The 18601-nt window shown below is 43.9% G+C and overlaps 1 protein-coding gene across 3 annotated transcripts in view; it reads right to left on the bottom strand.

The window, feature by feature from the left end:
* LOC120931210 (cell migration inducing hyaluronidase 1) overlaps positions 1-18601 on the bottom strand; it is a 226115-nt gene that overhangs the window by 79647 nt on the left and 127867 nt on the right. For all 3 annotated transcript variants that reach the window (XM_040342426.1, XM_040342423.1, XM_040342424.1), the window contains 5 exons: positions 12012-12150; positions 10508-10744; positions 8260-8439; positions 4889-4959; positions 3092-3187 (listed from right to left, as the gene is read on the bottom strand). In XM_040342426.1, coding sequence (XP_040198360.1) covers positions 3092-3187; positions 4889-4959; positions 8260-8439; positions 10508-10744; positions 12012-12150 — 723 coding nt within the window. The remainder of the gene's footprint in view (positions 1-3091; positions 3188-4888; positions 4960-8259; positions 8440-10507; positions 10745-12011; positions 12151-18601) is intronic.

Genomic DNA, 18601 nt, shown 5'->3' on the forward strand with positions numbered 1-18601 from the left:
TATACATGTAAAACTTATGTGGGGAGATTTGTTTCATCTGTGTATCATCTGAGGTTGTTCACTTCACTGGGTATATGTGAGGGTTCACATGCACTTTAATCCTTGCCTATGTTCCAATGTAAGATGGTGCCATGACTACTGCCCCAGCTTTCTGCTTTCAGGGTGGCACCTTTCTCTTGCAATGTTCTATAAAGCCACCCTTGCATACAGGGATTTGAGCTGTGTGCGTCAATAGAAACACTCAGCCCATAGCCTAGGATGGCAAGGCACTCCCCTGCTCTTCTCCTCCCCTTCCCTTCTCCAAGCTAACAGACTAACTGGAGACTACACTGTCTACTGTAAACTCCTCCCTGTGAAGACTGGACGTTCAGAGAAGCAGCACAGAGATAGCAGGGTAAGATGCATTTAAAGTTGTAAACTGAAAATGCTGAGGTAAGAATTTTAAATCATTTACTAGTAAATGTTTATTTTATTTGCACTCAGCGTGTTAAACTAAAAAATGCTGAGCCTTTAATACTACTTTAACCACCGCCACTAATCAGATTAAAATTCCATCTATTGTTCATTTACAGAGCAGGTTCAAATCAGACTGCTATCAATAGGGAAATAACATCAGGTGTCAGAAATAATACTATGATAATACTGTACATGTCACCTCTGGAATTGACTAACTCAAATATTCTGTATCTCTCAGTTTAAGAAAAAAAAAATTGTGAAAAAAACATTGCACATGTTATTTTTTTAGAATGTTAATTTTCAACACTTTATGGGTTGTATTTAAAAAAAAACTGCATAGAAATTCGCCCAGTGAAAGTACATGTACATTTGTTCTGTGCTAATAGGCAACAAAAAAAAAACTAGTGTTATTGCACTATTTGTAAAAAGGGGGGGAGGGAAGGAGGGGAAAGGGGGAGGGGTGACAAATAATGATCTAGGCAGGAATAATCCAATTTTTTAAATTGGTCATGAAAAACGTCTGTGTGTATGCTCCAGAGCATTTTTTTTGACGAGAAAAATGGGCGTTAAAAATTTAGAACCTGCTCTATTTTTTCTCGTCGACATGGAAAACTCGCATGCACAGGAGTGACCTCACGCGACTCCTGCCAGTCACAGAGCTGGAGTTCATGGCCCCGGAAGGAAGAGGGGTGAAGATGGACATGGCCACCAGTGGGGACATCAAGGGGGTTGTGATACATACTAGTCCATTATGCTTTAACATTGCAGGGGAATAAAGAGGTAGTAAAACCCATCAGGATTTACATTCTATTTAAAGTGTTTCTAAACCCACAACAGTAAACTCGGACTTTATATGCAGTAAAGCATGCTTGTTATACTCCCTGTGGAACCTAAGGGGTTAATCCTCTGCATTGTGTAAAAAGGATATTATTTGATCCCGTCTTCTCTGATCCTCTCCGTTATTGTCCTCAATATATCTCATGATATTTACAGAGCTAGGGGACAAGCTGCACATGCTCAGTTTGGTGTGTATTGCTAGAGAGTTTTTTTTTTTTTTGGGAGGGTAACTCAATTTAAAACTGCGTTATCATATTAGAGATCAAAGAAACAGACAAATGGACCAAGTGTTTCACCTAAGCTGCCCCAGGCTGCAGACTTGGAAAGTAGAATCGGTCCTGGTGTTTAGAAGTTCAATGATTACTATAATGCCGCGTACACACGACCGTTTTTCGTGTTCTAAAAAATGAAGTTTTTAAGGGTCTAAAAAAAAGTTTTTTTCAACCCGATCATTAAAACGGCCTTACCTACACACGATCGTGAAAAAAGCGTGATGATGTACAACACGTACAAAGGCACTATAAAGGGGAAGTTCCATTCGGATGGCGCCACCCTTTGGGCTGCTTTAGCTGATTCCGTGTTAGTAAAAGATGATTCACGCTTTTCTGTCTGTTACAGCGTGATGAATGTGCTTACTCCATTATGAACAGTAGTTTTACCAGAACAAGCGCTCCCGTCTCATAACTTGCTTCTGAGCATGCGCGGATTTTTCATGTCGTTAAAGCCCACACACGACCATTTTTTACAACCTTAAAAACGACAACGTTAAAAACGTTGTGAAAAAATAGAGCATGTTCGAAAAAAAATTTGCCCGTTTTTTAGAACCCGAAAAATGCTCTGAAGCCCACACACGATCGTTTTTAATGACATTTAAAAAAAACTTAATTTTTTAGAACCCGAAAAACGGTCGTGTGTACAATGCATTGCAATGGAGCTGTTCTAATAGTAGCGACTCAAGTCGCTCCGACTTAGAAAAAGGTTCCTGTACTACTTTGGGGCGACTTTGGAGCGGCTTACATTGACTTCTATTACAGAAGTGATTTTGCATAGTCTTGCTGAAGTCGCACTGTGTAGGGCGCCTTTAGAGTCGGACGACTTTGAAGCCGTCCCTATGTGAACCGGCACTTACTCCACTTCTAGATATCAGAAGACTGGCAAACACATGTCCTAGCCGTCTAGAATCAGAGGGACAGGAGACAGATTATGTAAAGCTTTCTCTTTATCCTGATTAATGTCCAGTCTCTTGCACAGAGACATCAATTAGAAAAGAAATCCCGGCGCCAATGAAAACAGATTTTTTTTTTGTCTGTAATTAAAAATAGCAAGTGACATTTTCAGGTTGAGCAATAAATTGGAGCAATAATGAAATCAGGACAGTACATAGGCTGTTGTTGTCCAGCTAGAGTCCAAAGCCAGAGACCTCAGCCAGCCAAGATCAGCAAACAAGCAAGTGAGTTAAAAAGGGACGTCTGTGTCCGACAACTGGAAGCTCATACACTTTTCATGTGCACAGCGCAGGGTTGCCGGAGACTTCTGCATGTCTGCAGCTTCCAAATAAATGATCCGTGTGTTCCAAAAAAGCACAGCCGTAATGAACCAATAGCACACGAAGGAAAGCAAATATGGGAAATTTATAGAAAATTGTGGTTTCTGCGCTTTCGAATCCCTGACTCTGGATTTGTCAGACAGAAATAAACTTCAGATTGTTAATAAATGAGTCTTTATCTGGCTGCAGGAATCCCCAGATACTGTTTTTAAATATTTAGCGACATGTTAGAAGTGATGGGTTTTCACTTACCCTGAACCCACTGGCTGGATGAGGAGACGTTGAAGTATTCCCCGTTGTCAGCTTGGAAAAGTTTGTGCACTCGGGCCGCCGCGGACCCCCTGCTTCCTGTACAACACATAAATAACCCGGGAAGCGTGTTAAGTAAATAGACCGGAGCAGGTAACCATACAGATGAAATCATAGAGGACCGGAAAAGCCCAATCTAAAATGTCATATTTCTTTGTGCCATGTGTCATTATTTCTATTTATATATAAACATCTATGGACCCAACGGGGAATGTAAAGACACAGCAGAACAATTACGTATAGGAAGTGGTTATTATAAACCAGCAATCATGCAGACGGACAGGACTCCACTATGAATCTGGATTGTTAACTCCTTCAAATGATCCTATGGATTAAATGTAAATGTGTAGGGTTGCTAGTACCCCCTGCCACTCTGTATAATATGATATGTAATTGCATGCTTATGCTGGTTTGATTGTTATCAGGAAATTAAAGGAGTTGTAAAGGCAGAATAATTTTTATCTTAATTATTATTATTATTATTTAAGGTAATTATATAGCGCCATCAATTTACGCAGTGCTTTACATATACATAGTACATTCAGGGCCGCTGATAGGGGGGGACAACCAGTCCTCCTGTAGGGGGCCCAGGCACACAGGGGGGGGTTCAAACAGCAGGCTGAATTTGTGTGGTTTGGCGGAGGGCAGTAGGATGCCCTGTGCAGCTCTCTGCAGCAACTGAAAGCCAGTTTCTCCCACAGACACCGGGCATCATGAATGTAATTGCTTCCTCGACACTGATTCCCCTCCCTGTTCTGCCTTCTTCTTTTTCTTCCTTCAGAAGAGGATAGCAACCCAGGGTTGGCTCACAGTGACTGATCACCATGATAGCCAATCAGAGGCTATCACAGCGTTCAGGTGACCCCAAACTGACAGTCCCGGGTCCCAATCATTAGTACGAGACCCGGGAGCTCTCGTGAGAGGGGTAAACATATATGCGCATAGGTGTGCGCAGCCTATTGCATTAGGGTGTGCACCCCAAAACCCAAACACACACTACCGATCACTTACAATGTTTATTCAGAAAGGGAAGAGGCAGGTAAATTACATATTTACTGGCCCCTTCCCCACTCCTAAAACATCCCAGCACCAACAGCCAATAGGAGAGGAGGGAAGCTGGCAGCGCTATGGGGGGAAGATAGGAGCCAGGGCAGTAGGAGGAATCTGTGCTGCACAGGGTGATTAGGGTGTGCCTGGGCACACCTGGCACACCCTGTGCGCACGCCTATGTATATACGGCTCTGCGTAAAGAGGGCTGCATATATGTGTGCGGTCGGCACAAAGGGGTTAAATACTTAAAGGGGAGATATTTTACCTGCCAAAGGGTTTTTATTTCCGACCATCCAGTTCTAAATCTGGTCATATATTTAAAAACTTCCCTCGTTCAGCTCCATGTTGGCTGAATGAGAGAAATTACTGCAGAGCCCGACTATTGCATTTTGACAGTCAGCACCCACAGCTGTCAGAATACTTAAAGAGTGGCTGCATCTCATTGGATACAGGTGCTGTTCAGTTGAGAATTTTCTGGCCTTTGTCAAGCCAGGTGGTTCATTCCTTCCACAGAATGAATTTTGGCTAGACTAAGATCTACACAGTGATGGCACACAGCACAGCCCTCAGGCTGAAGGGAAGAAATATGAATTTTAGGGCTGCTTTTGTGTATAGCAAACTGATGTATAATTTATTTTAGAAGTCAGACTAGGGAATGTTCCATGTCACACATTCAGCATTTAGCTGTACCTTGATACTCCATGTGGTCTTCCACAGAACTGGACGGATCGCCTTTCACGGTGATAAAACTCCAGGGGTGTCTGGAATAAACAGAACAACCTGTATATTAAAACAAGGATCAAGTCACTTCACATACTGAGGCTTTGTAACTCGAAGGACCGACACGCGCAGACAGAGAGACCGTCTGTACGCAGCAACTTGCCACGGCTTAAAGAGACACTATTACAGCAAAACTGTACACACGGCTGTTATTTCATACATTGCAAACAACAATTATGTGCATTAACCTTAAGCAGCCAATCAGCAAGTAGAGTTAAGGAGAATACTGTAGTCACACTTATGAGAATTATTTATTTATTTTTTGGATTGGCTGTTTTGTGCTACTGTACATTGTACTTGGCACTCAGTAAGGCTGCTTTCACACTGATCAGTTTTCCTTTAGTTTTTGCGTTAAAAAAAAACGGAAGAAAAATGCATTAACTCCTATGAAACTCTTAACACTGGTCAGTTGCGGTCCGTTGCGTTTTTCAAAGTCCTGAAAGCTGCATTTTCTGTTCAGTAAAAAAAAACCACAAAAATGCACCTCCCCATTAAAATCAATAGAAAATGCCTCAAAAATGCAACCGCATTTGTGTTTTTGGTGTGTTTTTTGAGTCACATGCAAATTGCACCGGAAAAGCAGCAAAAACGCTATCAAAATGCAGCAAAAACACATATGCATTTTTACCACATTTTTGCAACAGAGCAGTGTGAAAGTAGTCTTATAGCTAGATTCATGTAGGGGCGCGCATCTTTAAGGCGGCGTAGCGTACCGTATTTACGCTACGCCGCCTTAAGTCAGAGAGGCAAGTACTGTATTCACAAAGTACTTGCCTCCTAACTTACGGCAACGTAGCGTAAATGTGGCCGGCGTAAGCGCGCCTAATTCAAATGAGGATGAGGGGGCGTGTTTTATGTTAATGGGGGGTGACCCGACGTGATTGACGTTTTTTAAGAACGGCGCATGCGCCGTCCGTGTACATATCCCAGTGTGCATTGCTCCAAAGTACGCCGCAAGGACGTATTGGTTTCGACGTGAACGTAAATTACGTCCAGCCCCATTCACGGACGACTTACGCAAACGACGTAACATTTTCAAATTTCTACGCTGGAACGACGGCCATACTTAACATTGACTAGGCCAGCTATTTGATGGAATAACTTTACCACGGAAAATGCCTTACGTAAACGGCGTTTCTTTACTGCGACGGCGCACGTATGTTCGTGAATCAACGTATCTAGGCATTTACATATTCTACGCCAAACTCAACGGAAGCGCCACCTAGTGGCCAAAGGAAAAATTGCACCCTAAGATACGACGGAGCAGGCCGTCGTATCTTAGCTAGGTTTAAGTGTATCTCAGTTTGAGAATACACTTAAACTTAGGACGCCGCAGATTCCGAGTTAGGTCGGCGTATCTACTGATACGCCGGCCTAACTCTCTCTGAATCTGGCTATTAGTACACAGCATGCCTGAGGATGATTTCATTTATAAATTTTACATTTACATTTCCAAGAAAAAAAAATCAATAACGTATAGTAAATACAAACCATAACTGAATGAGTATATGCTTATGAATTGTGAATACTAAGCTTTTTTTAAATTAAAATATTCCTTTATCACTTTTTAAAATCTTTTGTTGCATCTCAGTGCAGCTGATCTTCTGCGGCCACTTTCTGTCTACATGCAGGTACTTAGCTGCAGCATTTATCAGGGAGGGTCTCATGACAATGCCATTTGGGGACCATGCCTGCATAATGTGTGCTCCAGTTGCAAATCGAAATGCTGTGTGATAGGTTGACAACGCAAAAGCACAATTGGAAGCCATTGACGGTGCTTTGTCATTCTCATAACCGAAAGTACCTGAATTAGGACCTTTATAGCAGGATCAGCAGGTATTATTTATTAATTTGTTTAGGAAAGGCACTGATTGAAAAATATTAAGCTGGGAAAGGGCGAATCCCTCACTTGTCTCTCTGGGAGAAAGAGTGAGGATCAAGAAAAGGGTTAGAGTGGGAAGAATTACTGAGGGAGTTTATGGGACGTCCAGAGCAAATGTGTATGTATTATTAGACAAGAGGACTGTATACGTATTTGTTTTTGGTATTATATTTGCTCTGTGCCTACCCATATGTTGTTTTATGTATAACAAGGAAAGAAAAACAAATAAATATATAAAGTGAAAAAAAAAAAGAAAAATATTAAAAATGTATTTTGACATGTTAAAGCTTATGTGAGGTTGTGTTGACTTAGTTTATATATACAGTACCTTAAAGAGAAGCTTTATTCTCCTCTTTTCATTTTTAAATCTTAACTTAACAGCTGAGCTGTCCTTAAAGTAGAACTATAGGCAAAACTTTTTTTCTATTGGATAGAGAAACGCAGGGTTTTAACCCGTCAGATTTTTGTTCCACCATCTGTGTCACATTGTGGAGATTTGCCTTCACTTCCTGTCCCATAGCCGAACAGGAAGTGAGAGAAATTCCTGCAAATCAAGGTAATTCATTTGGGACCCCCAGGTCCCCATTGGAAGATTTTCCCTCTATTACTTTTTTGGGGACAACCCAACATCTTTTCTTTTATCTTTAAGTGATAATGGTAAACAGGACAAATAGAGAGAGGGTGAATCTCCTTAACAGGGACACGGACAGCAATAAAAACTGATAGGGGTTCTAATCCTTCTCCTCTCTATCCAAAATGAGAAAAAAAAAGGTTTTGCCTTGAGTTATACTTTAAAAAGCTACTCACCAGTCCACGAATCTAGTGCTGTCTAGTGTTAGCCACATCTCCATCTCAGCACTCCAGGTCCTGTGCCACCATCTTCTCTTCTGACGTCATCAGGAGGCCAGCGGTCTTTTCCAGGTTCTTTGAACCAGCCCCCTGACGATGTTTGGAGAGAATTCCCAGAGCATGCGCAGTGTGGTAGAGACTGACCCGAAGCATCCTGGAATGTGTGATGTCAGCACCCCAAGAGGCTTCAGGTAGAGAGTGGGTCATGTCATTCTCAGCTAAACCAGAAACCTGGAAGTGTGAGGACAAGACCTGCAGAAAAACCACATAAACCACCCCCAACAAAAAATGTTCAAGAGTATAATTATGGAGAGTCATGGACAGAGGTGAAAGTCCCATGACCAAAAGCATCATGGTACTAAGGTCACATAATGGTCACGTGATACTTTCAATGCTTGGAACACCATGCCTAAACAACAATACATTTTCTCCGTAATAGTACTATTAGGGAGTGGCATGATTAGCTGTTAACTTGGCTAGAAAAAGACAGTTTTCCTGCAGTCTACGGTGGCCAGTCAATGAAGATGGTAGAATATCCTACTATACTGACCGGAAACCCAGGTGTAGGAAGTGTCTGCTCCCCAGTTTAGTCATCACTTTCTTTGCAGAATCATCTAAGTTACGGGAACCCTCATCATTCACTGCCACTGACAATATGGTACCCTCTGGGACGGATTTCATATACTGAGCCAAACGGACGCTTTCATCTTTAGATTTGTATGTATCGAACCTGTCAGCAGAGAAACAAGACATGGAAGCATTACACATGAACACAACAGAATTCTTTATATTCATTTCTATGTCTCCAACTATCTTCTTTAATGCTTTGCAAAGTAAGGACATACAGGGACTAAACCAGTAACCTTGAAAGCAATAAAAATACATGAAATGAAAAGGAAGAGGCTATATGTTAGGTTATATCTCACATCTATACCTAGTAGTAGTCACAATCAATTGGACCTGTTCTGCAATGTTGAAGACATTTAATGAGGAAAAAGAGAAATGGTGGCACTAATTTATAGTGTGAAACGCGTCAGCTGTTCTACTCCCGTGTAGTGTGCTGTGACTTGTAGTGCATTTTTCCTTTTTTAAATAAAGACAACCATCAAGGTTCTTGGAGTGCGGCTGGCCATATTTTCTTTTTCCATTTGTTATCAGTTTTATGTTTCGGAGCTTTTGCACGAGAACAAGTACTTGTGCAAATGCTTAGTACAGGTATCAATACCGGTATGGGCGCAACCCTAGTTTAGGGCTCTGTCAGTTTTTTAGGTGGACCTGATCAGACCCTCCAATCTCCTCTATGAAGCTGCAAGCTGAGTGGACATGGACCAGTCATGCACCTGCTCAGCAGACAAATTCTCCGATGAACAGGATGACTCCAACAGAGTTTAGAGAGGTGTAGGGTGTATTTACCTATATGGATGCTTTGCAACATGGTTGATAAAGCTGACATTTAGGTATGGTAATTTTTACATAGGGCCAATGTAAATATATATGTGCCATACTTATGGGATCTCCGTGGAAGCTGGAAGTCACTGTAGTATGTACCACTACTCCAGTGGTCTCCACTAGCTTTCCGGGTCCCATGCCAAGTGGCTGCCCTGCTGTTTACTGAACACAGATGGTCACTCACTTGGCATGAGCGCCATTCAGATAACAATTTGCATTTTTTTCAATGAATGCAAAGCACTCTCTTAATTTGACAAGGTGGAGAAATGGTGTGGTGACATCATAATCTCGATCTTGTCCAATTTAGAGGACTCTGTGCCGTCACTGAGAAAGTGTTCCTTGAATGGCGCCCATTCCAAGTGGCATACCTCCTGTGTTCACTAAGCAGCAAGACAGCTACTCTAAGGTGACCAGATTTTTAAAATGAAATCCGGAGACATATTTTTTCTTTACTAGTAATGGCAACAATCAGCGACTCCCTGCCCGTCGCCGCCCGCCTCACAGCCTCTCAAGTCTTACTCTTCGGGCCCCGGCTACTACTGGATGGGGAGCGGAGGAAGACCACTCTGCCAGGGAAGGCAAGGAGATAGGCAGGTGGCTGACCAGGATTTGAGCCAAGGCAGAAGAAAATGCGAACGAAGCTAAATGGGCATGCGCCCAAAACTGAAGAAATATTCCCTCCTCTCCGACCAGCACATGATCATCAGAAGGGGGCACAGATAATGGGAAAATACAACCCCCCTATGCTAATAGGCACAGCGGAGCGGAGGGGTGTAATTCAAATTTTTTTATTTTAATTCTGCACTGATTGTCTTTGAAATTGCCCCTGCCCCCTATTTAATGCAATCTGGGGACAAAACCAGGGACAGACTTGGTCCGGGGACAGTGTCCTCAATCAGGGGACTGTCCCCTGAAATTGGGGATGTCTGGTCACCCTAAGATACTCGCCATTGGACCCCAAAGCTGGTGAGAATCACTGTAGTAGCAGTGCCTACTACAGTGATTTCTATTTTTCACGGGGATTCCACAGGTATTGCACCCATGTAACTAAGTAAAATTGTTGCATCTAAACTTCAGCTTTAACAATATAATGATGGATTCTTCTTAATACCAAAATGTTGGTTTATTTTTGTAAATTCGATACCTTAAAGGTCCTTTAGACTAGATTTGGCATTATCCTTTACAATTCTTTACCATGTGCTTTGCATTTTGCTTTAGTTTGTGGTCCTATTTTGTCATAAAAAGGTAGAAAACAGAGAGGACTCAAATGCTGGGTGGTATTTTCCTTCCAATTGACTATAATAAAAGAATATGGAGTTAAGCATAAAAAGATATTATCAGAAACTCACCTGTCTGCATGAATCACCTCGCCAGTTTTACCATCAATGGCATGTACAATGATGCCGCGGTGCCCCCAGCTCTTCTCGAAGAAGTACCCGCCCTCACTCATGCCACCAGGGTGGAGTGTTTTGTTCAAGAAAGTCCAGGACATCTTTTTCTTGCCGTGAATTTCAAGGGTTCCTCCATTTCCCACACCGATGTATTTGTGACCAAAATAATCATGAGGAAGTTCAGCTCCATCTGACCTACATGGTAAAGAGCATCATTTTTAATGTGTACATTAATGGCAGAAACACAAAGTCAATATGTTCATTCAATGTTCCGTAACCAAATCTCTATATCATGGGTCTTCAAACTACGGCCCTCCAGTTGTTCAGGAACTACAATTCCCATCATGCCTAGTCATGTCTGTTAATGTCAGAGTCTTACAAGGCCTCATGGGATGTGTAGTTCTGCAACAGCTGGAGGGCCGTAGTTTGAGGATCCCTGCTCTATATGATCTCTTGCAGCCATATTCGTAACACTTTCTACCATGCTTCTGAAGTATACTTAGCAAATTTGGCACCTGGAGTTAGTCATTTTTTTGCACCCCCCTAAAAAAAATTGTCAAGGACTAGAGCACCATGCACCACATCACATTAAAGTTGTGGTCAAACTGTGTCAACAGCGGGAGCGGCTTAAAGGGGCATAAGCTAAATGACAGTACCACAAGTGAGCATGTAACAGACACGTACAAACCTCAGAACACATTTTAATAAAATAAAACCATTCCATTGCATTTGCTTTTCTACAATGTACTTAGAGTGCCGTAGTCAGAAGTATGATATGTAGAACACAGTGAGGGCAATTTATCAAAACTGGAGCAGAAAGGATCTGGAGCAGCTGTGCATGGCAACCAATCTTCTTGTATATCTTCTTGTTCAGTTAAGCTTTGAAAATTAAAGCTGTATATTGGGGAAAAAATCTAATAAAAATTGTCAATTAAAAAAAAAAGAAAAAGAAAACGAAAGCTGATGAGCTGATTGGTTGTCATGCACAGTTGCTCCAGATACTTTCTGCTCCAAAGCAACAGGTTCACTTTAATCCCAACACAACCTCCACCCCCCCCCCCTCCCCAGCGGCACATATTCACATAGAAATAGTGTGAGTATACTGCTGCAAAAAACACACGTTTACTTTATGTAATACGAATAAGTCAACCAATACCGTCAATATAAATAGTTATTAGTAAGATGGCCTTTTGTTCTAAATAAACTTGCCAATGTCAAGATGCTATAGATTACTTAATAAAACTCATTGAAAACAAATTTATTTGCACAGCATTGTGTTCTCTGACTCACACAGCTGATTATTTTTGGATTTTGTAACCTTTCCTTCGCTCGTCTCCTCTGTTTATATTTCCACATCCAGTCTGAGAGTCAATGCCGACCACAAGTCCTGCATTGCATGGTCTTGTGGTTGAAAAATGAAACAATTCGGCCCTTGTCGTTAGGCAATTGCTAATAAGTTTACCTTCCATACAAAATGATGGTGAGATGTCCTTGGAAAGGACAGTCTTCGCTCCCTACATGCAGCTCTGCCCCGTCCTCAATCAGTATAAATCTGGTGCGGATGATGATGGTCTTTTCACCGGGTTTAATGACAAGTTTTCCTGTAATATAAGATTCAGATATGTTTACAGGAGGCTTGTACAGCCCAGTTACATTATGAACAGCATGGTAAACCGACTTCTAGGGGCATTGCTGCTGAAGGCGTTTGTCTGATTAATTCCAATACTGCCCTTAAATTAATACATGACATATTTATTAAAGAGGAATTCTAGGTATGCCAATTTCTACATACAGTGGGGATCGAAAGTTTGGGCACTCCAGGTAAAAATTTGTATTAATGTGCATAACGAAGCCAAGGAAAGACGGAAAAATCCCCCAAAGAATTAAATTACAGATTAGACATTCTTATAATATGTAAAAAAAAAGTTAGATTTTATTTCCATCATTTACACTTATAAAATTACAGAAAACAAAAAAATGGCGTCTGCAAAAGTTTGGGCACCCTGCAGAATTTATAGCATGCAAAGCTGAGACCTGCCAGTGTCATGGATTGTTCTCAATCATCGTCTGGGAAGACCGGGTGATGTCAATCTCAAAGTTTTTAAATGCCCAGACTCATCTGACCTTGCCCCAACAATCAGCCATTTTTTAGTTTTCTGTAATTTTGAAAGTGTAAGCCTAGGTTCACACTGCTGCGAATTCAAAATCGCGGTAAAATGCACGATTTTACCACGATTTCGCGGCCGCGATTTTGCAGCGATTTCGGCCGCAATTTAATGTAAATCGCGGCCCAAAATCGCAAAAAGTAGTACAGGAACTACTTTTTGAAATCGCAGATGCGGCGTCGCACTGATTAGGACAGTGCCATTGCCGACAATTGCCGCCGATTTGAGATGCGATTTGACATGTCAAATCGCATCTCAAATCGTTCCAAATCGTACCCAGTGTGAACCAGGGCTAAATGATGGAAATAAAATCTAACTTTTTTTGACATATTATAAGAATGTCTAATCTGTATTTGATGCCTTTTGGAGATTTTTCCATCTTTCCTTGGCTTCGTTATGCACATTAAGGCTCCATGAACACTGAAGCTGATAAACTGCAGTTTATTGGCGTTTTGGCTTTTTTTTTTAAAGCCCATAAACTGAACTCTATGTTAGCCTATGTGCCCATGCACACCTGGGCGTTTTTTAGTGTTAATGAGCTTTGGAGTTTATTGGCTTTTTTCTGAACGCCTGAAATTTGCATTCAAAGTGCCGTTTTTGTCGGAAAAAAACGCTGAAAAACGCAGAAAAACTTTCAAAAACGCTCAAAACCGCCGGTGCCATCGTTTTTTTTGCGTTTTTTAATCCATTGAAAAAAAAAGTAGAAAAAAAAGCTACACTGAAAAGCGCTGATTAAAGCTATTACGAAAACGCTAAAAAACGTTGAAAGGCTCCCTGAAAAGCTACTGGCGTTTTTTTATAGCTTTTATCAGCTTCAGTGTGCATGGAGCCTAATACAAATTTTTACCTGGGGTGCCCAAACTTTCGATCCCCACTGTAGTTACAATGGTTCAGCTTGGTCTAACATAACTATACATATACCATACCTAAGGGATCTCTCTAGAAATCACTGTAGTTGGCACCCCTACTCCAGTGATCTCCGCACGATTCAGGGTCCATGCCGAGTGCCCTGCACAGACCCCATTGAAAAAACTTCTTGAAAGTTCTCAATGAATGCAAAGGACTGGCAGGTATAGGTATACTGTCATGCTTGCCCCCTCCCTTGGACTACAGGAGAGTCAGGACACCCACTAACACACAGCTCCTTTCTCTATCTGTAACGTAGAGAGCGTCCTGACTCTCCTGTAGTCCAAGGGAGGGGGCGAGCACAACACTGCACACCAGGGAGAAAGCCTTGCAGTACTGTGTGTAGTTAAGCCCCATACACACTATCAGTTTTTCTCTTCAGGTTTACCAAAACCATGTAGTGCAAGGGCCTCTTAAAGTGGAGGTTCACCCTTTAAAAAAAATTCTGACATCACATGGAGTCGAGCCATCCTACCGACAGAATGCCGGTGTTTTTTTTTTTTTCTCAGCACATACCTCGTTATCACGATTTTCACTTCACGGCAATCCCGTGGGAGTGGGCGTTCCCAAGCACTGCCTGTGATTGACAGGCTTCCGAACGGCACATACTGCGCGTCACAGGTTGCCGACAGAACCCGAACGTCGGTGCGCAGGCGCCGTATAGAGCCACACCGACGTTCGGGTTTTTTCGGCAACCTGTGACGCGCAATATGCGCCGTTCGGAAGCCTGTCAATCACAGGCAGTGCTTGGGAACGCCCACTCCCACGGGATTGCCGTGAGGTGAAAATCGTGATAACGAGGTATGTGCTGAGAAAAAAAAAAACACCGGCATTCTGTCGGTAGGATGGCTCGACTCCATGTGATGTCAGAAATTTCTTTATCGTTACATCACGGGACACAGAGCGGCATTCATTACTATATGGGTTATATGGAGTACCTTCAGGTGTAGACACTGGCAATCTTCAAACAGGAAATGCCCCTCCCTATATAACCCCCTCCCATAGGAGGAGTACCTCAGTTTTTACGCCAGTGTCTTAGGTGTTAGTCATGGTTTAGCTTGCCTCCGCATCCTTGGGATTAGGTGAGCTACCGGTTCTGTCCAAAAAAGCCTGCGCGCTAAAGTGGTCAGTAACCGGACCCCAAACCCTTGGGGTATAGCCCATAATGCTTTCTTTTTAAGAGAGCTGGACCCTGGGCCCAGAACTTAGAAAACCTTTGGGGCGCCTAATGTTTTCTGTTTGCCAGGGTGCTGTATGGGCCCAGGACAGTGGATCCTTCATGGAAGAAGAAGGTTCCCAGGGCCTGAAGGTCTAGACATCCCCACGGAGATGGGGGAAGATTGGACCTCTTGCTTGGCAAAGTCCTGCGGCATGGAGCAGGTAAGTGAGGGGAAAAACCTGCGGGGCTTGGCTCTTAGCAAGTTTTTTCTGGGAGGTCACAGGGGACATGCCTAAGGTTATGCATTGCATCTGGCAAACCAGTCACATATCATGAAGATAGGATGGCTCTATATGTTATATTTCCCCATAAAAAGTGACCTCCCTGGTAGTGTTGGAAAAGCTGTGTATGGGGCCTTTTATGTACAAGTGTATGTGTGTGTCAGAGAGCTATGCTTACCTGCAAGCCTCCAGGCGATGCTCTATCCAGTCCTCTCCCTCATGCCTGCAAGGCAGGCAAAACGCTGACCTCCTCGTGTGTTCCAGGCCTGCGGCTGCAGGAACAGAGAGGCCCTTCCTCCCAACCCCCCCCCCGTCGGCGGGCGCGCGCGCGGTGCGCGTGCACGTGTTATAGACGCATTTGGCGCCATTTTAGCTGGGGGGGGAAGGGCGGGTCAGTGGTTTAAAGGAAGGGGCGGCCCTTCCTTAGATGCCACAGCTCATTCATTTCTCTGGCTTAAGGGAGGAAGGACTGGAGTGAAGCACGGGGCGCTGAGGACACACAGTGGCCAGAAAGAATACTACAGTCTTCAGAAGATTGTGGTTTAGCCTAGGAATAGGCTGGTTTTCTTTTCCATCTCATAGTCTTTTCTTTGGCAATACTACTCAGGGGGATAGAATGTTTTTTCTTGCCTAGATTGAAAAAAAAAAAAAATAAAAAAAAAAAAAAAAGAAGAAAAGTTTTTCTTTTAAAAAAAAAAAAAAAAAAAAAAAAAAAAAAAAAAAAGTGTCATCTAGGGTAGAGGAAACATTTTTTATTCCCCAAACAGGTGTTTGGGCATTTAACTATTATAAGTCCCAGGTACCAATAAGTAGCAGGTGTACCTCGGTATTGTACCATGGCATCAAGATCAGAGGGTACAAAAGGTGGGGATTCCCCCGCAGAATCTGAGGTCTCGGATAGAGCTATGCCGCTGCTTTCCCCACAGGGAGCCTTTGGGCCATCGGGGTCTGGGGCTAGAGCTGACGCGAGTCAACCCAACCCTAAGGTGGTCACGGAGGAGGTGTTACTCGCCTCTTTAAATGAGATGCGGAGAAGCATGGGAGAAATGATAGCCGCAGCCATGCGGGGTAGTAAGCGGAATAGATCTCCGTCACCCGTGCGCGGACCCTCGGAAGAGGAGGTCCTTTCCTCTGGGGAATTGGACCTCTTGGACAGAGACCAAGTAGGTTCAGGGATCGAAGATCCGGATACAGAGGAGTCTGGGGCAGTCTCCCTGAGGGAGAGCTGGTGGATTCAGGGCTTGACGGACTTGGTCCATAAGGCATTCAACCTGCCTGTACCAGATCTCCAGGTATCGACGGTTTCAGCTTTGGGCTCACTGAGGGCGCCTCAAAGCAGTGCTGTGTTTCCGATCCATCCTCTATTGGAGGAAGTCTTGTTCCAAGAGTGGAACAAACCAGACAAGGTTTTCTTTCCACCTAAGAAATTTTCTGTCTTATATCCTATGGAAGAAAAGTTTTCCAAGAGATGGGCTTCTCCTGCAGTAGACGCAGCCATCTCATGTGTTAACAAATCGTTAACATGTCCTGTAGAAAACGTACAGGTTTTCAAAGATCCAGTTGATAGACGCTTGGAAGCCCTACTTAAGAACTCCTTCACTTCTGCAGGGGCAGTAGTACAGCCAGCCGTGGCTGCGATTGGAGTCGCTCAAGCTTTATCGGATCAATTTAAGCAAATGCTTGAACTTATTCCTGCCGAGCAGGCAGAAGAATTTTCGGATGTCCCTAAGGCCATATGTTTTACGGTAGACGCAATCAAGGATTCTATCCAACAAGCGTCACGTTTATCATTATCCCTTATCCATATGAGAAGACTCTTATGGTTAAAAAGCTGGGAGGCTGAGCCCCCATGCAAGAAGCTCCTGGCAGGGTTTCCCTTCCATGGAGGACGGCTCTTCGGAGAGGACTTAGATAAATACATTCAGACCATTTCAAGCGGCAAGAGTACTCTCTTGCCAACTAGGAAGAGGGTTCAGGGACCTGCGTTTAAACGACAGTCCTCCCCTGGGCAGGGGCCCTCTAATGCCAAGCAGTATCGACGGCCTCCTGCAAGAACAAACTTCGGCTTCAACAGCAGATCACAAGGACAGACTGTTAGGGGCAAGAGGCAGTGGTTTCGCAAGCCAGCAAAACCAGCCCCCAAGTCTACCTCATGAAGGGGCGCCCCCACCCACGAAGGTGGGGGGAAGGCTGCGACTCTTTTCGGAGATTTGGGAAGCCAGCATTCCCGACGAGTGGGTACGGTCTTCCGTGGCCACAGGCTACAAGCTAGAATTCCTAAAGGTTTCCTCCTCCTCATTTCCAGGAGTCAAGGATTCCAAACGATCTGGAGAAAGGAGCCGCATTAAGGTCGGCTCTAGATCATCTACTTTCCCAGGAAGTAATAGTAGAGGTACCAGTCCTGGAACAGGGGCTGGGTTTCTACTCCAACCTATTCATCATCCTAAAGCCCAATGGAGATGTCAGGCCAATTTTGGACCTAAAGATGGTAAATGCATACTTAAAAGTCCGCTCATTTCGGATGGAATCCGTGCGGTCAGCAGCTGCCACACTCCAAAAAGACGACTTCATGGCGTCCATAGACATAAAGGATGCCTACCTTCATGTTCCAATTTATCAGCCACATCAAAGATATCTACGCTTTATGGTGGCTTCGCGTCATTTCCAATTCGTGGCGCTTCCCTTCGGGTTGGCTACGGCCCCCCGGGTGTTCACGAAGGTTCTAGCTCCAATCCTAGCCAAGCTAAGGATCCAAGGGGTCACGATCCTAGCATACCTGGACGACCTCCTAGTCATAGACCACTCGTCTCCCGGCTTGGAACGAGCAGTGGCCCTCACGGTCCAATACCTCGAGAGGTTCGGCTGGGTCCTAAATCGAGAAAAGTCAGCATTCCAGCCCACAAGGCAGTTGGAATATCTCGGCATGAGATTAGACACGGAACAACAAGGGGTGTTCCTACCTCGGAGGAAGGTCAAAGCCATCAAGGAATTAATCCTACTGGTTCTAAGCAAGAAAGAACCGACTATTCGCCTATGTATGAGATTACTAGGCAAGATGGTGGCTACTTTCCAAGCGGTGCCATACGCCCAGAGCCACACTCGCATCCTGCAGGCAGCCATCCTGTCAGCATGGAGCAAAAGGCCACAGGCCTTGGATATCCCGTTGCCTCTCTCATCAAGAGTCCGGCAAAGTCTGTGTTGGTGGTTAGACCCTCAGAATCTACTGAAGGGAAAATCTTTCAGCCCAGTGGCTTGGAAGATAGTGACCACAGACGCCAGCCTGACGGGCTGGGGAGCGATTGTGGATGGTTCCACTCGCCAAGGTATTTGGGCAAAGCCAGAGAAGCTTTTACCCATCAACATCTTGGAGCTCAGAGCTGTTCGACTAGCCCTCAGGGCTTGGACGTCGAAATTGCAGGGGCTCCCGGTGAGAATTCAATCAGACAATGCCACGGCAGTGGCATACATAAATCACCAAGGGGGGACCAGGAGTCAGGCCGCTCAAAGAGAAGTGAGCTTGATTCTCCTATGGGCAGAGGCT

This window comes from Rana temporaria, chromosome 3 (assembly GCF_905171775.1).
Source record: "Rana temporaria chromosome 3, aRanTem1.1, whole genome shotgun sequence".
Lineage (NCBI taxonomy): Eukaryota > Metazoa > Chordata > Amphibia > Anura > Ranidae > Rana > Rana temporaria.